General features: G+C 39.9%; 1 protein-coding gene across 4 annotated transcripts in view; it reads left to right on the top strand.

Moving 5' to 3' along the window:
- Positions 1 to 16,856, top strand: part of LOC130167471 (arf-GAP with Rho-GAP domain, ANK repeat and PH domain-containing protein 1-like) — a 49,842-nt gene that overhangs the window by 4,677 nt on the left and 28,309 nt on the right. For 2 of the 4 annotated variants that reach the window (XM_056373695.1, XM_056373694.1), the window contains exons 2-8: positions 5,804 to 6,901; positions 12,305 to 12,474; positions 14,600 to 14,697; positions 14,774 to 14,856; positions 15,848 to 16,000; positions 16,328 to 16,397; positions 16,638 to 16,758. In XM_056373695.1, coding sequence (XP_056229670.1) covers positions 5,841 to 6,901; positions 12,305 to 12,474; positions 14,600 to 14,697; positions 14,774 to 14,856; positions 15,848 to 16,000; positions 16,328 to 16,397; positions 16,638 to 16,758 — 1,756 coding nt within the window. In that variant the 5' untranslated portion in view covers positions 5,804 to 5,840. Of the gene's footprint in view, positions 1 to 5,803; positions 6,902 to 8,938; positions 9,134 to 11,847; positions 12,055 to 12,304; positions 12,475 to 14,599; positions 14,698 to 14,773; positions 14,857 to 15,847; positions 16,001 to 16,327; positions 16,398 to 16,637; positions 16,759 to 16,856 lie in introns of those variants that run through there. The other 2 variants (XM_056373696.1, XM_056373697.1) reach the window with 2 other exon arrangements.

Genomic DNA, 16,856 nt, shown 5'->3' with positions numbered 1-16,856 from the left:
AAAACTAAATGTTTCCACCCCCGTGCTCAGCAGGTTCTTCTCATCAAATGTTGCTTTTTTTCTCTCCAAAACATACCTTTGATGATTGTGGCCAAAGAGCTCTGTCCACAGTACTTGTTTCCAAACGACTCTGGCTTATCCAGATGTTGACTTTTGTGATGAGGTTGCAGGCAAGGTTTCCCTCTGATGACTCTTCCATGTTTGTGCATCAGTGCTGCACAATGAAACAGTGCAACACCACCCCTGTGTCAGTTAAACCTCCCTGCAGCTCCTTTGCCGTCACATGGGCATTTTTGATTTACCTTTCAGTCAATCAGCTGTGCAGATTTATCTGGAAGTTTTCTTGGTCTTGCAGATCTTGTTTTGACTTCCACAATTGCCCTAAAGTATCATTTTTTTAAATGACATTTCAGACAGTGGAAAAGTCGAGCTGGAAGTGATTTAATGTCTTTTTTATAGCCTCCCTTACTTTACAGGCATCAGTAAGTTTCATTTTCACATCCTCAATCAGTTGCATAGAGGAGCATGGCTGTTTATTGTTACTGCAAGTGTTTCCAAACATTAGTTAATGCCACAATTTGTTTTGTTTTTTCAGTCAGTCAAGTAACTCTCAAGTGTCAGGTTTGTTGGACATGTCCTTTTACATTTTGTTACATTGTCTTAGAAATCACTTGGAAACTAGTGATACATAATGTATTTCAAAGCTGACAACAGTGTACGTTGAAACTGATGTCAGTCAGTACTGATCAAACTGCAAACAGAGAAAATGGAACATCCCGGCTAAATAAAAGGGGATACGACGCCATAAACACAATATCTGAGACACCCCCACCTCACTACACGCACCCACACCAACACGCAATACTATTAGGTGAGCACTTGTTTTAGATTGTGTGACCAGACTCCACCACTGGCTCCCCCCACCCTGCGTTTCCTTCCTTCTCGTGTGTGTGTGTTTGTGTGTGTGTTTGTGTGTGTGTTTGTGTGTGTGTTTGTGTGTGTGTGTTTGTGTGTGTGTGTGTTGTGTGTGTGTGTGTTCTTGCCTGGGCAACAGAATGCCCCATTGTGAAGGCCGCACAGAGACTCTGTTATTGGCAGCTTTCTGAGTGGGAGGGAGGGAGCAGAGAGAAGGATGTAGGGAGGGACAGATGAACAGAGAAGGAGAGAGGGATAGATAAATGAATTGAAGAGAAAAATCCTGGTTTGGAAATGCAGAAAATGAAATAAGAGCCAGGGAAAAAGGAAGTCACTAGTTGATATCCACTTAGATTGACTACAGAATTTATGAGGCACCTACAGTTTTCTGTAATATTATGTGCATTCAGCTGGAAACTCTTTGTTGTCAGAAGAAAAGGTCAGTTTTCTCTCTGCATTTAATACAGAGGTAGGTCCATGTCATGTTTAGCCAGAGAGGAACACAGGAGGCAGGTAGCCTGTATCAAAAATGAAGAAATAATCCATGCAACAACTCCAAAAATGTTATCTCTACATGGTAGGAAGCAAACTAATCATTAGTTTGCAATGCAAATCTGGTAATTGTGAGATGCAGAAGATGCTGGATCAATGGATGTGGACAATGAAACTGGGTCCTTGCCAGGATGATTTCGAAATGAAATGGTCTAGCTTCGGAGACCAAAACTAAAGGTGTGTTTGTTGGCTGTTTGGTCATAAAGTTTGAAAATGAACAGAGTGTAAATACCACTGGACAACTGGGGTTCTTACTGGTTTTTACGGTGCTGCTGCAACTGTGGAAAAAAATTAAATTAGAGGACAATAAACTATCTATAACTATATCTCTGTACTGTAACTTGCTACTTTGAGCCATTGTTCCCCCATTAACCTGCCATGTGTCTTAAATTGGTTTTCCTCATACCTGCCACATATGATGTCCTGTCTGTTTTGACAACTGTATCTCCTGTGTCACATTGTCCATTATCATGGTATCTCCTCATAACTGTTCTGCTGATGTCACACTGTTGTACCTTCTAGTTAAGACTGCTGAGATTGTAGCAACAAAATCTCAACACTATTTTTCACTCTTGCAATAATTCATATCTGCTTTAAATTGTAGAGACACAGATTATCTGACGTGTTTTTGTCTTGACATCGTTGGATTTTTGCAACAGCTACAGACTGTGCACAGTTCTGCTGATAGGCTTTTAAGCTGCTGTTTTCCTTTTGTTTTTCTCACCCTGTATACAAGTATTTAGCACTTGTGTTTCTTGATGTCACACATGCGTACACACACACAAACACACACACACACACACGGCTGATTAAGGGCTTCTCGGTTCCTAAGTGCTGAGGTGAAAAATTGTGTCTGGTCAAAGACGCTGAGACCAGCTACTTAAATCTGTGTGTGTGTTCAAATGTAATTTTTAGACTCTGTGTGTGTGTTTAGTTTATGACTAACACCCCAGTGACAGCTGAAACCAGCCACACTGTAATTCATCGTGTTTCTTAGTTCCTCAATTCAAAAAATAGGAACTGTGTTTGATCTGAAAGACTAGAGCAAGATTCACACTGTCCTCATGCCCCCTGTCAGAGGAAATGCTTGACAGGAAATGAAATGCACTCATTTCAACATGTTAGAACACTGATGTTGCTTGGACTGAATAATGTGGGTTACTGTGTGCTCACTCACCATTCACTACACTCACTTCCAGCCAATGACATCAAGTTTAATGTAGTCATTTTCAGTATTTTCTGTTTTGTGTAATCTGCTGCTAACCAGGCAGCTAATGTGTATGTGTGTATATGAAATGAAACATCAGCCTGTCATCTTCTGTTTTTTGTTGAATTTAAATTTAACACTCACAATAATAAAACATTTTATGCTAAAAAAATATACCAAGATAGGTTAAGATGTCCTATTTACGAAGTAAATTGTACATTTGAATTATCTTTTATACACCAGCTACCCACAGTGTTGTACTTGAATGCAAGTGTTAACTGTATCAGCAGTTCTCATGGACTGAAAAAAAAAACTGGTGCAGTCCTCCTGTAGGGAGGTGAAGCAAACTAGTGGACCTTGCATTGAGTGGAACTGAAAAGAAATTGCAAATCCACCTAATATATTTTTTATTTTTTTACAATTTTCACTCAGGCACATATCAGATGTTTTGATACAAGTGATATTCAGTATAGATGGTTCCACATTATGCTTTGTGTATGTGTTAAGGAAAGACTTTACTTTTGGCTCTGTCTGGGAAACCAGCAGCTTCCCTTGTGGTCAGAGGTGCGAGGCAGAGAGATAAAACACAGTGAATGCAGTAGGTGTTTGATTGGTTTTGACAGCAACATAATAGCCTTTGGAAGTATAGGTCTAAAGTTATTGCACTGTCAAAATTAATTTTTGCTGATGTTTTTTGATAGCAAGAGTTTATGTATCACAACAGTCTCTGCTGAGGTATTGCTTACTGTCGGGCAGGTTTGCATGATGTGAATGCTGGGAGTTGGTAATACCTGCTGTTTGTTAGTCAAGGGCTGTCATGGTGTACATAATTCATCTCATAAGACGTACTGCATAAGAGTAACAAGACTGGATGGTGTGTTAAGAGAGTGCTAATGGAAAGGGAAGGGATGCTTTGTGGGATGATTATCTTAAATCCACTCATGCAGCATTCAAGTGTGCGTGAGAGAGACGTAGAGAGACATTAGTGAGTCTGTGTGAAAATACTGTGTGCCAACGCTTGCTGTGTCAACACTTCCTCCGATAGTTGGTGTGGTAGTACTACAGAACTAACTTTAAGTCGGCTTCTCAAAAGCAGTACTCTTTAAGTTAGGTAATTAAAAACATACTATGTTTGTATATCCAGCCCTGAGATAGAGGTAAGATATGTTTGATAACCAGAAGGCCTCTTATGTGTAACACATTATAGAAAATGAATACAGGTGTAGCTGCAATTTCTCTCTAAGTCTTGCTAAAATCAAACATGTTCATCTGACCTGAGCAGTTTCTGAATACACAATCCACAGTTTGTATGTACTGTATGTGTTAAAGCTGACACTAATGTGAGCTGAAGTTCTGTTGAAAATGATGGTGCTTATCAAAATGACTAAACTGCTAGAGTACCTTAGCGTCAAGATATCCAAACAACTTCCTCTTTTACTGAGGTGAGAATAATCTACCCTGACAACAGTTTATCATACAGAACTTTGACATCTCTGTTTACACTGTATAAAAACGTCTTGGATTACTACCGTTGCATTCTTATTAATCATAATTATTTGTAAATTCTAACTATTGCTTGCCCAGGGACTACGGATGAAAATGATCCTCTCTGGCAAACTAAAGAGTGTGGCAGTGGTTGACCAATATGTGTTTTTCAATGGCCGATGGTAGATATATAATCACAGTATGTTGTTTTAATCTATACATTATAACATAAGAGGGAGAAACATTTAGAAAAAATTATGGTGATTGATTGATTGATTGATTATGCTCAAACATTTCTAACAGTATGCCCAAGTGTTATAGTCACACATATATACACACATACACATGTCCGTACACACATTTGTGCACACATGCAGAGGGAGGGAGACATGCACACACACAAATGTTATGTTAGTCCATAATATTTATTCCCCAAAATCTTGCCGGCAAGGTGATAATGTAAACTTTTTGGACTCCTGGTAACGTAAGCCCACTTGTTGAATCAAGGCTATCTCTAGCCCATTAGCAAATGCAACCAACTGTAACTAATGTTGGGTATGTTAACTATCAAATCAATCGCTCACAATAGCTGGTTGTTAACTTGAGACGAGAGGAGAGGTTAATCAATCCCACCTTCATCCTCTCCCAGCTGACAGCAGGTGCTGCAGACTTTGCCCGCTTCAGAATAATTCTCTTAGCTGGCTATTAATGTTCCTCTACTGCTGGCAAATCTTGCACTGGCATGGTCATGTGTATGAGGGCCATTGATGAAGAAAATATGTTTGTTATGTAAAATACTTAACAACGGCAGACCACAGGCTCACCAACAATAAAAGGCTTCACTGTTACACTTGCACACCGTCCCACAAGCGTTCCACAAGCGTTCCACAAGCGTTCCAAATGACAAATCTGATAAATGTTTTACAACCTCAGCTCATCAGGAGAAGAAGTATTGGCTAAGTTAGTTTAGCTGGTTGAAGCCTTACTACTGTTACAATTCCCAACTTACCTTTTTTGCATTATTTCACTAAAAGACCGGAATCAATCAAATTAATTGACAGTATACATTGCATATGTTACTAAGAGGGACCTATTAAATACATTGAGCTTTGAACACTAGGAATTTAGGTTTTACCATTTTCTTTGAGGTAACATTACAACCAGTATTGGCATGTTTCATACTATATCTATGCCACAGCAACCACTGACTTCCCATTCTTGATTGTAGAATGGCAAAATTGACACAAGGGGGAGCTAACATCGTTCTGCAGCAGCCACACTGACTGGGCTGCCTCTGCATGTGTCTGCAGACATTTTTTGATAATTGGCCTCATGAGCTCAGTCATAGACAGATGCTGATTAATCTCAAAATGCCAAAGATCAGCCTGAATAATTGGGTGACCCCCTCAGAGTGTAATGTGTGGGAAGTGTTTTTCGTCATCTGGTCTGTAATCACACAAATGTGACACACAATGATCCCTTTTTAGGACCAAAAAAAAGTTTAAATAAGGGAAAAAAAAATCTCTTTTGGAGCTTATGTAATTTCCTACTTGTTACCTTTGAAAACCCCAGAATATGCCAGTTATTTCTGTGAATGTATGCGTTGCTTTTTGTTAACTGTAAATATTTTTTTCTCTTCCACAGGTTGTGTGGGCCATGATCTGAGCCGTTGACTTCACACATGCTGCACTCACACACATCAGTCATGTCTCAATCTGAATCTTGTACAAATGTGTGGGACTGGTTATGTGTACTTCGTCTGGAGCAGTATTCGGAGGCATTTCAGAGCGCTGGGATAACAACGTTACGGCAGTGTCGCAATCTCACACAAGATCAGCTGGAGCAGATGGGCATCACCCTGCCGGGTCACCAGAGACGCATCTTGGCTAGCCTGAACAAAACACATGGTAATCGTGACACACAGTCTAATACACACACTCACCCTCTACAGTCTGAGAGGGATCAGAGATCAGAGGAAACAGGACACACTAAAGTGTTGCTGAGAGAGAGACCTGTGCCTGTCCCAGTGGAAGAAAAACCTGTCCTTATGCAAAGGGAAAAAAGAGATGGAGAGACATCGAGACCGACACCCAGAGAAAGAGAGAAACCAGTCCCTAAGGACAGACAAGTATCCAGAATGAAAGAGGAAAACGGAGAAGGAGAAGAGAAGAAGCCAATTCCTGAACAGAGACAAACAGCGCCTAGACGAAGAAAACAGGAAGAGAGGGATAGAGGAATAGATGGAGAGAGGGAGAGACCTGTGCCTAGAGAGAGGACTAAATTTCGTCCTAATGCTCCAGTGGACTGTCCCTCCGACCCCATTGTCTCTCCAGCTTCTGACACCTCTTTACCCCCTGTCCCCCCACGAAGCACTCCCAACTGCCCTCCACAGCGCTTTACCTCTAACTTGAGCCCCACACCTCCTGCTCGAACCCATGGCTCCCCTAAACTAGACAGACGTGAGGTTAAAGCCCCAGCTGTACAGAGTGAATCCCAGAGTTCAACCACCACCAGCACCCCTACCCATACCTCCACACAAACTCGGCCACAGACATTAGCCATTCAGCCATATGCCCAACATGTGGTTAGTGATGGAGGAAGAAAGACTTCCCCCATCTCTCCTATTGCTTCCCTCAGTGACGACAGAAATGCTCCACCTCTCCCTCCAAAAGTTGGGGGAGGACCTAAAGGCCCTCCACCAATCCCACAGCGTTTTCCTGCACAGTCTCCAGGAACTCACAGGTAAGACTATTTTCTTAAATGCATATTAATGCAGCTTTAAATTAATGATTAAGTGTTTGCAATTTGATGTTTTGTTGTCTTTTAGAAATCTTGTGTCTAAGAAATAGGTTAAATTCCTGCACACGGTCAGTTTATTATATGTACAACGTTTCACTCATGGATCTTATGACATGTATGTGAGCAGAGTGACAGCCCCTTTCCTGTTTTTTCTGGATCCTAACTAGCCTTCCTTTCCTCTGACATTGATTTTATCTATCATTTATTAGATTATACCATTTTTTTAAAGGGCCCATCCATGTGCCTCTGTGCTCCTACAGGACAAGGGTTAGGATTTTAGGTGTTTACCTCCACTGTGTGCTGTTTGTGTATGAACTTTGAGTGGAAGAGTATTTAAAGGGTGAATTTTAATAATATACAGTTTTTCTGAGTGTGTAAGGATACTATATTGAGGCAAAATGACAAATAATGTAAATGATTGTCAGGTGTGTGTGTTTCTGTGTCTTGAGAGAGAAATTTAATTGTGATATAGTCAAGAACCTCACCTTTTTGTAGCTCTTAGAGCAGGGGTGTCAAACTCATTTTCACCGAGGGCCACATCAGCATAATGGTTGCCCTCAAAGGGCCAGATGTAACTTTGAAGCAGTATGAATGCACACCTGCTCACAGACCTTCAGCATGATCTGCTTCAAAAATGCACCCTCTGAAAAAGACTTTGCAGCGCGGGCAATTTCTTCAGCCACAATAAAGCTAGCTTTCGCTGCCGCATTGTTCTCTTGAGCACATCCTGCTGCGATCGCAATTTGCCTTTTAATTCTTGCACCATTTGTACTCTTTGACAACCGCCACTGCCTCATAACACAAAAGACATACCGGTTTTTCTCCTTGAAGCACAAACATATATTTTCCTTCCCATCTTTCTTGCAACAGCCTTCCATCTGCATCAATTTTTCTCTTTCTGGACATTTTGAGATCATTGTATTTCTTAATTCGGAAAATGGCAGTGATGTGGAAACACTGCAATCTAGTTGCGGGATGCCGTCACTTCATGGGTAACATGATCGGCATGCATTATGGGAAATGTAGTTTATGGTCAATGCACCCTTTTGATTTATTTATTATAAGATAATCAGACCTTTTAAGCTCTCGCGGGCCACATAAAATGACATGGTGGGCCACATCTGGCTCGCGGGCCTTGAGTTTGACACATATGTCTTACAGGATAGTGCTGCCATCTATTGGATAAGATGGTGAAATGCATGTCTTATCAACTTAAACAGTGTAGACACAAAAAATCTTATTGGTGACTTTGAAACACTTCTGGAAATTGAAATTAGACGCCTCCTGAAACTGAACTGTTGAATACAGACCTATGTTAACAAGGCCAGTTGAGTGTACATCCATGAGTGAATTGAGCTTGTCTGCATTTGTGTTGTGGGCGCTTATATCTGACCACTTGAGTGTTGTGTGTGCATGTGTGCATGCTTTGCTTTTTTTTGTTTTTTTCAAAGGCTCTGCGGCGACCTTTTCTTGTACTAGTATGTGTCTACATTGTATTTAACATCCTGTTTTTTGCAAGGTTTGAATATCTTGCACGGGTAGTATTGTTGTGCCATTATTGTGTCATTTCTGCACATTTAAGAGGCCTCACGTTTTCACTTTTAACAGACAACAGACCTCACTAGTTTCATTGATGAGACTGTAGTAGCCCTTTAACATATATCTAGTTCTCAGTGTAGTGTTTTTTGTGTGTTTCATCGTCAGTTAAAGGAAAAGAACCTTAAGCCTTGCCTCAGGCTGCAGAGTACTTCTATTATGAATAACATATGTGTACGTTCTCTGTCTATGTTTTGAAGGGAAACTAGCTGTAGAGTGAGAGAGGAAGTTACAATGGAGAAGAACATAGAGCGATTAAAACTCCTCCTCATTTGCCCCTGTGAGTGACAGAGAAAAGGAGAGAGCGAGAAATAAAGAGAAAGAAAAAGGGATTTGTTAGGAGGAACTATGCTCAGACTTTTTGTTGCCTCTACCAGCACACATTCACTCTATCTTGTTGCTCTCTCGTTTCCTTGTCAGTGTGCTTTGTTGTCTCTCGTTGCCTCCTCCCATCTTCTGGTTAGCTGGTCATTTCCTCCTACTCTTTTATTTTTTTCCCCCATCTTCTCCGATGTGTGAGTGTGTTTAAAATTCTTGTATCATCATTGAAGAGGACTCTTTTTGAACATGTTGAGACGGGTAACATTGATACAATCATATCTTTACATGTCTGTGCTCTGTCTCTGCTTGTTTTTAGCATGTGTTCTCTCTTCCCTCTCTCTGTTCCATGTCAGTGTTTCAAACAAGGAAGCCTTGCTTTCTTGCTGTGTTCATGTTTTGTGCTGTGTAGTTGCAGAGTAATTTTGGTGAATTGAAAATTAGATGCTGTTAGTGAGACTTTTATTGTGGTTACATGAGTTTGTTTTATCTTAACCAGAGTGTAATGTTTTAATGATATTTGGTGAGATCAGATATTCTGCCCTGGGGCTGTACAAGCTTAGAGGATTGACATTGGTGTTGGTGTGTTACCTGCATGTAGATGAGATTTTGTAAAGACGTCCCCGGTGTGTTTAGTTGTCATGGAAATCAGGTGTTTTCTAAGAGAAAAGCTGTGCTCTCAGCTTTACCATTAGCATTCCCTATCAGCAGTGACTGAGTGTGTTTGTAGATAAAAGTTATGAATCATGCACATAGGCTATATGTGGAAGTGTGGACTAGATAGGTGCTGTTCTGCTGTGAACAAAATTGCTACTTTTTGCTTATATCTAAGACCAAAAAAGACAGGAAAGCTGGTGTAAGAAACACATATGCCTCTCATTTGTCAACACCAGAGTTAAAGGGTCCCGTATCTATTGTCAAGGGATCTTTGGTTGAAATATAAAATATTTTCCCAGAATTTAGAGTTCACATACAAGCAGTGTCAGAGGAGAAAGGAATGGTCATTGTTTCTTCAGCGTACTGTCATCTGTTAGCTAGCGGAGAGCAGGTTAAATATAGCATCTAGCTAACACTCTTCCTCTGAGAAGGAGGAACTGTGTCAACAGGTCAGTTTCCCGTCATTGTGGGTCTTCATATCATTTTCTGCTTTTATTATTTAACAGAACGAATGTGGACCATGTTCTGCTAATTTAAACTGTGTAAATGGTAAAAGTTAAGTTATATGCGGTCTTGACAGAAATGGACATGACATAAGCACCTCGATATGCCTCTTAAATTAGAGCAGTGCATGCAAACAGAGCAGTATTTCTGTGTTGTACTCAGACTGCAGACCATTGGGCAAGGCCAGTTGAAATCTTTGGGCTTGTTGAATGCTGCCTAACGGCCAACATGTTAAAGTTGAGCGATGCACAGCCTGCTGTCTGTAACAACAAGTAGGTTGTCAAAGCGAAAAAGTAAAGTACCTTAAACTGATAGTACTGTTCTATCATTGTTAGAGCTTTCCGATAACTTATTGTCCTAGCTCCGTCCCACTTTGGTTGATCCAAGCTAAAAGAAGTGTTTTTTAACTACTAGGTAATTATTTGTACATTTTTAAGTAAGGATTTGTTTGGACACAGTGTGATATTTTCTCAAGCTAAAAATGTCATTTAGCTGTGTTGTGTCACTAATATCGTTTTATGCTGTTGCAAGCATAAATGGCTGTTATGCGAGGGAAATTCACAAAGCACGAAGGAATAAAGAGGAACTTTCACAATTCTGGATGGATTCTGTGCTCATTCTTGACTTTCCCGTCAGCAAGGAAATAGTGTACAGTTTATAAGCTGTTTAACACTTAGCTTATATGCACTGTCTACACACAGCATTAATTAGGGTGCTTATTTGGTTTGCATGGACAGAGGAGGAAATGAGTAGAGGGTAATGTTTGCTGAATCAATATGTAATTTTAGGTGTGTTGACCCTATGTGTATTATCGCATTGGGTTGAAACGCAACCATACTGTTATTATTTGAGCTAATATCACAATTGCACTATATATACGGTTGGTACAAATTGTCCCAAGTGGAGGAGTTTCTCGATGTGTTGTGAGCGTAACATGGTGTGTGAGATCAATCCTGAATTCCCTGAATGGATTAAACATCCAATGCAACACCCTTGAGTGTTCTTGGGTATGACGCGACAAGCTTTGCACACTTGGATTTGGGGATTTTCTGCCAGTATTCTCTGCAGATCCTCTCAAGCTCTGTCAGAGGGAAGTCAAAAGGGGTGTCTTTCCAACATTTTGTTTTGTTATTGTGGGGTATTGAGTGTAGATTGATGTGTGGAAAAGGGGAATTTAAACAGTTTTAGCACAAGGCTGCAAAATAACAAAATGTGAAAGAAGTGAAGGGGGCTGAATACTTTCTGAATGCAATGTATGTATGTAAGTGTCACTATGTAAACTTATGGGAGTGCTTTTAATGTGTGTGTGTGTGTGTGTGTGTGTGTGTGTGTGTGTGTGTGTGTGTGTGTGTGTGTGTGTGCATGACTGTGTATCCATTAGGTGTGTGTTGGTGTTACATTTTCATTCTATGATTATTGTGCCCAGTATATACATGGTGTTATCACAATATTGATCAGACCTACAGGTGAGCAAGGTGTTACTGCATGGTGTATTTTAGCACTAACAGTGGTATTTCAGGAAAGTCTGATCAATATTGTGTTAATACTATTTATTGTGATACTTATTGGCCAGAATAATCATAGAATTAAAATTTAATACTGACACACCCCTAATGGACACACAAGCATGTACACACTTACATTAAATGTACTCCCATACGAGCTCATGGCACATCTGTAGTGCACACATACTGTGTGTATGTGTGTTTAAGGGGGTTCCAGAGGTATGCTGTGTTTACATGGAGATGGTATCTTCAAGGTACCACAGGTTCAGACTTGCTTCTGAAACCAGAAGTAGAGAGAGAAAACTAATCGAGCAAGTGGAGAGCAGAGAGATGCCAGTTTTCCACAGTTCTGGGATCAATTCTCATACCACTGAAGAACACTCAGGCTTTGGAGCAGCACTCAATAATGTGGACTCAATCTGGTTACCAGAAATGTTACCAGAGTGATTTGACTTTTTTCTTTTTCTTCATGCCTTTCTGAGAGAGTTACAACTTCTCATAAACTTGCCTGCAAGTGTAAGTGGATGTTTTTGTAATAGGTGCCTGGAGTAAAATGAATGAAGTTATCTTTGTAGCTTTTACTATGGAGTGAGAAAAGAGAAGACAGGAGGGGGTGTGATTAGGACTATTTTCTCAACAGAGGATGTACAGAATCACCCGGCTATGTGGGATTTTCCACCCGATCTCAGATGAACATGGTGTGCGAGGACTCATCTCCTGATCTCCAAACCTCTGTTGACCTGTCTTGTACCTCTTTATCCCTCAGCCCCTCTTCCAGCAAGACATTTGCTGATGAGTTGCAAAAAGACCAAACTCCACAGGTCCCACCCCGCATCAGGATACCCAAAACTCAAGAAAACGCACAACAGTCGACTCAACCTGATACTCAGCTGGCTCTGCCTTCCAGGAGGGTCTCCCAACCTCCCTCTGAGTTCAGTAAGTAGTATAATCTGCCTATAATCCTTTTTTAATATTATTTCATTAGATAGTGATAGTAGAAAGAGTACGCATGTGGGTTAGAAATGGTTGACAACACATGACAAAGTTCTGCGGTTGGATTTGAACTGGAGACACTTCAGGTCACGGTTAGTGTCTCAACCCTTAAGCCACAGGGGTGCCCCTGCATATACTCGTTCTGTAACCTATCTCTTGTTTATGTGGACTTTGAGTTGAAATAAGTTATTTATATAATATATTTATATTTATATATATTTATATAATTTATATAAGCAGCTGTGAATTGTACAAAAAATATCCATCCATCCATTAGCTCTACTGCTCATCCTTTGAAGGTTCTGGGGGCCTGGAGCCAATCCCAGCTGACATGTTAAAAAAGAGCTTAAACCATCACAAGACATAACTAGACAGATGCTGTTTACAACCTGCAGTGTATTCAGTAAGACATAGTGTGTGTACAGCCAATCAGATCTTTTCGAATTTGTATTGTTAATATCTGCTACTGGGGGGTGTTTCATAAAGTGAGATTACTAGTAAATGCAGGTTTCATATCACAAAATTGACTTCTGTAAAGCAGTTTATACAGGACTTAAGTTACCATCATTTTAGATGAGACTGTTTCCAGTTAGGCTTATTTTCTATCTTAGCTCCACTTATGGCTGAATAGTTGAGTCTGCCAACCAGATCAAATACCATGCTATCTTTAACGTTTCTCCTTGACTCCTGTGAACAAACAGTCCGATACATGTGACATTTGGGCTGCAGTTGCAGAGTAAATATATGTGCTTATGAATATGTTTTTAGGCTTGAGGGTTTAGCTTAGGCCACTTTTGCTTGAGTATCAGTATTTGTAATTAAAAGAGTGACTTTTGAATGCCATATAGATTAAATTAACAAAATGAGACAGGCACAGAAGAATATAGAAGAGGGACAGACGAACATTGCCAAGGTATTTAAAAAGTATTTCCACCATAAGAAGGTTATTATATTCCTTGACAAACTAAGTGATCTGTGCTTAATGTCTCAGGCCTGTGTTTTAAGGTAATGAATGTGGATTCAGTAAAGCAGGTTTAAATGAGTCTGATTGAGTTAGGTCTGAGTTGGCATTATGGAACAGGTGGTACAGTTTTTAGGCTTACCTGAGACTGGTTTGTCATAATAAGCTATTATGCATAAACATTTATCTAGTACCCGTCTAGTCGTCTCCTTTTTTCTTCACACATTGCAGCATTGCACAGTACTTTTCTCCTCAAACAATGACTGTTTGAACTTGATGTTGTTTAACATCGCTCACATACCTGAGGGAAATATGATTGCTTAATATTTGTTATTTACTATAGCCGCTTAACCTGAAAAACTAGTTCTTAAGAAACTCAGGCTTACCACACTGGGAAACCGATACTTTGGATTTGCCCAGTAACACTCTCGGTTGAGTTCACAAACACACTAGATTAACACAGCTAACACTTGTCCAAGATAACTGAAGTGATTGGTATAATCAGTGCTGTTATTGTTTTTAATTGTACTCAATTTCCCCATTCTTACTCTTGTTGGCTTCTTGTCAACTGAGTATTTCACTGCATTTCCCAGAATGCCTTCTAGTAACCCAGAGAGAAATAATGTAAATGTGTTGAGTTTATCTGTGGCTTATGTGTGACCCAAGTAAAGTTAGCTTCAAAATGGATGTTCATCATCTCTGTACATCTGTCCTGCCACATTTATTGATTAGAGTAATTTTGATTGTTTCTGAATTCATAATGGAAAAAATGTGAATCCATAAAACCTCAAAAATCAAATGCTACTGTGAGTAATACATACAGGTAGCAGAGCAATAATGTTGCTGTTGTTTCAAATAAAAAAAGGCAGTCCCTTACACAGAGGACAATATGTCTTTTACTGTATTGCTGTGTTGCATTATGGTTAATTGAGGCTAACACCAGTAAAGAAATGTGTCTGTGCTCCTCAGTGAAGTCTAAATCCAAAAGAGAATTATGATTCAGTAGCATACTTTTCAACTCACATCTGGGAGCAATTCTGCAAGTTTTTCTTGCAAACCAAACTTAAACTTCACAACTGTGTTCTCATCCTCTACTTCTTCCTTCAGGGCTCAGTTCAGCCGATTCACTTGATCATAGTTCTGATGAATACGAAGATCCAGACTTGTTTACTCCCAGTGTTCATCGCATGAATACACCAGACAGGGTAAGAGTCCTTCTTTTATACTTTTCCTCCTTTTGTCCTCCTGCACAATGTGAATGACATCTACCTCCTCCAACAGGATATGTCCCTGCAAGTGCCCGGTCAGGCAAAGGGGCGGTACAGTTCTTTGTGCAGTGACGATGAACTGTTGGATGATGATGAGTGAGTCATGCATGAAGCACACACAGAAAACATTTACACATACACAGAAACACAGAGACAGATTTGACTTCTGTTGTCAGTACATCACTGAGCTTGGTAATCAGCATTTAGCTGGGTTTTTGAGTGTTTACCAGGATTTAGATATCTTGCTCACCCACTCTACTCACTCTATTCACTCAGATTTCCTTCCCGCTATTTTTGTTCATTGAATATTTCGGGGTTTCATTGTGTAATTAACAACAGGCCATTGTATTTGCTGTGTTTGTAAATTCCTCAATTCATTCACTTGCCTTCATCTCAATATCTTCTTCTTTACTAGTCAGTGCTGTAAAGCTATCTGTAAATGTGATTATCTGTGTAGTGTAGTTTAGTGTTCTGACCTACAATGTAAACCATCTTGGACTTTTCATCAGTGTTGTCAAACTGTTATGTGCGATGGTGAGGGAGTGGCAGAGCTTGAAATTATGTCAAAATTGAATTGAGACAGGTTCGATCACATAACACAATGCAGTAGTTACAATGATTATACTGACTCTTCTGGAAAGCCCATATACCATCTATCTCATCAGAAAATGATTAAATCTTCATTGACATGATACTACTCACTCATGATTTGCATTAATGGGCATTAGCTGCCATGATCAGCGGTTGACGGGGGTTTTTTTAAGTTCCTTGCTCGTAGTAAGTGATTAATAGCCTTTGATTACAAGTGTGAGAGGTTTGGAAAACTGATTTTGCACTGACTGGAACTTTAATACCGACGAGACTTTATGGCTATTTTTGGTTTTTATTTTGAAGAATCAAGTCACAGTATAGGACTGATACGACAGAATTGAGATAACATCTGTTTTTACCCATATAGACTGTGAATCATTTGTTTAAAAAAAAAAAAAAAAAAAAGCACTACTTTCATTTTGGTTGAGCACTATTAATCTGTGTGTGTGTGTGTGTGTGTGTGATGATATATGTGCTTATTTCTATGTATCCAAAGTCCGACCCTATGGCAGGATGTGGGCCTCAGCAACTTGCAAGGCAGTGTCTACCTGCCAAACACTGGCAGACTGGCTTCAGCCACTAAAGAGGACGGCTCTCAGCTCGCTGCAGTCATCAAAATGGGCTGGCTGGATAAGAATCCACCTCAGGGGTATGAATGGCAACACATAAACACACAAACTGAGGTTCTGCTAAAAGGGGGATCAAGTGCTAAATACATTTTGCGCAGAGCATAAAGCCTTCAATTAATAAGAACAATGGAAAAAAAAATATGCTGACACATTCAAGTACTTACTAGTTGACTAATAGCTATTCCAGTAGTAGGCAAGTCAGTTTATTTATAGAGCACATTTAAAAGCAACAATTGTTTAGTGCTTTACAAAGAGATGGAAACAAGACATAAATAAGGATTATGTGTATATAAATATGTGCAAATGAATAAAATAATTATTGCTTGTGTGTGTGTCCTCTTACATAGGGCTCTTTATTACCAGAGACGGTGGGTGAAGCTGGATGTTGACTACCTGAGATACTTTGACAATGAAAAGGTATGACCACACACATGCAGAAGAATTCATCACATTATAATATCGGTCACTCCTACATCCACTGATGATTTTAGACATGCTTTCCCTCTCAAACAGCAACCCACACACACACACACCTTAACTACATGCAGTCCCGTGCACATACACTATCAACCACACACACACACAATCTGAATGCTGCATGGTAGATATGGATCTGTTTAACAGAGTAGCTGTTGATGTGTGTGTGGTGTTTTGTAGGAGATATATTCCAAAGGAATCATATCAACAGCCTTCATCACTAATGTGACCAGTGTGGGAGAGCTCAAGTTTGACGTCGCCACAAACAATCGAACATTTATCTTCAGGGCTGAAAATGAAGGTCTGTCCTTTTTCTTTGGTCATCTGTGTTTGTGATTACATTGTAATATGTCATATGCATATGTCTTATTTATGTGCAAATATACATCTATCAAGGTT

The sequence above is a fragment of the Seriola aureovittata genome, chromosome 4, assembly GCF_021018895.1.
Source record: "Seriola aureovittata isolate HTS-2021-v1 ecotype China chromosome 4, ASM2101889v1, whole genome shotgun sequence".
NCBI lineage: Eukaryota > Metazoa > Chordata > Actinopteri > Carangiformes > Carangidae > Seriola > Seriola aureovittata.
This window is presented reverse-complemented; position numbering and strand designations above follow the sequence as displayed.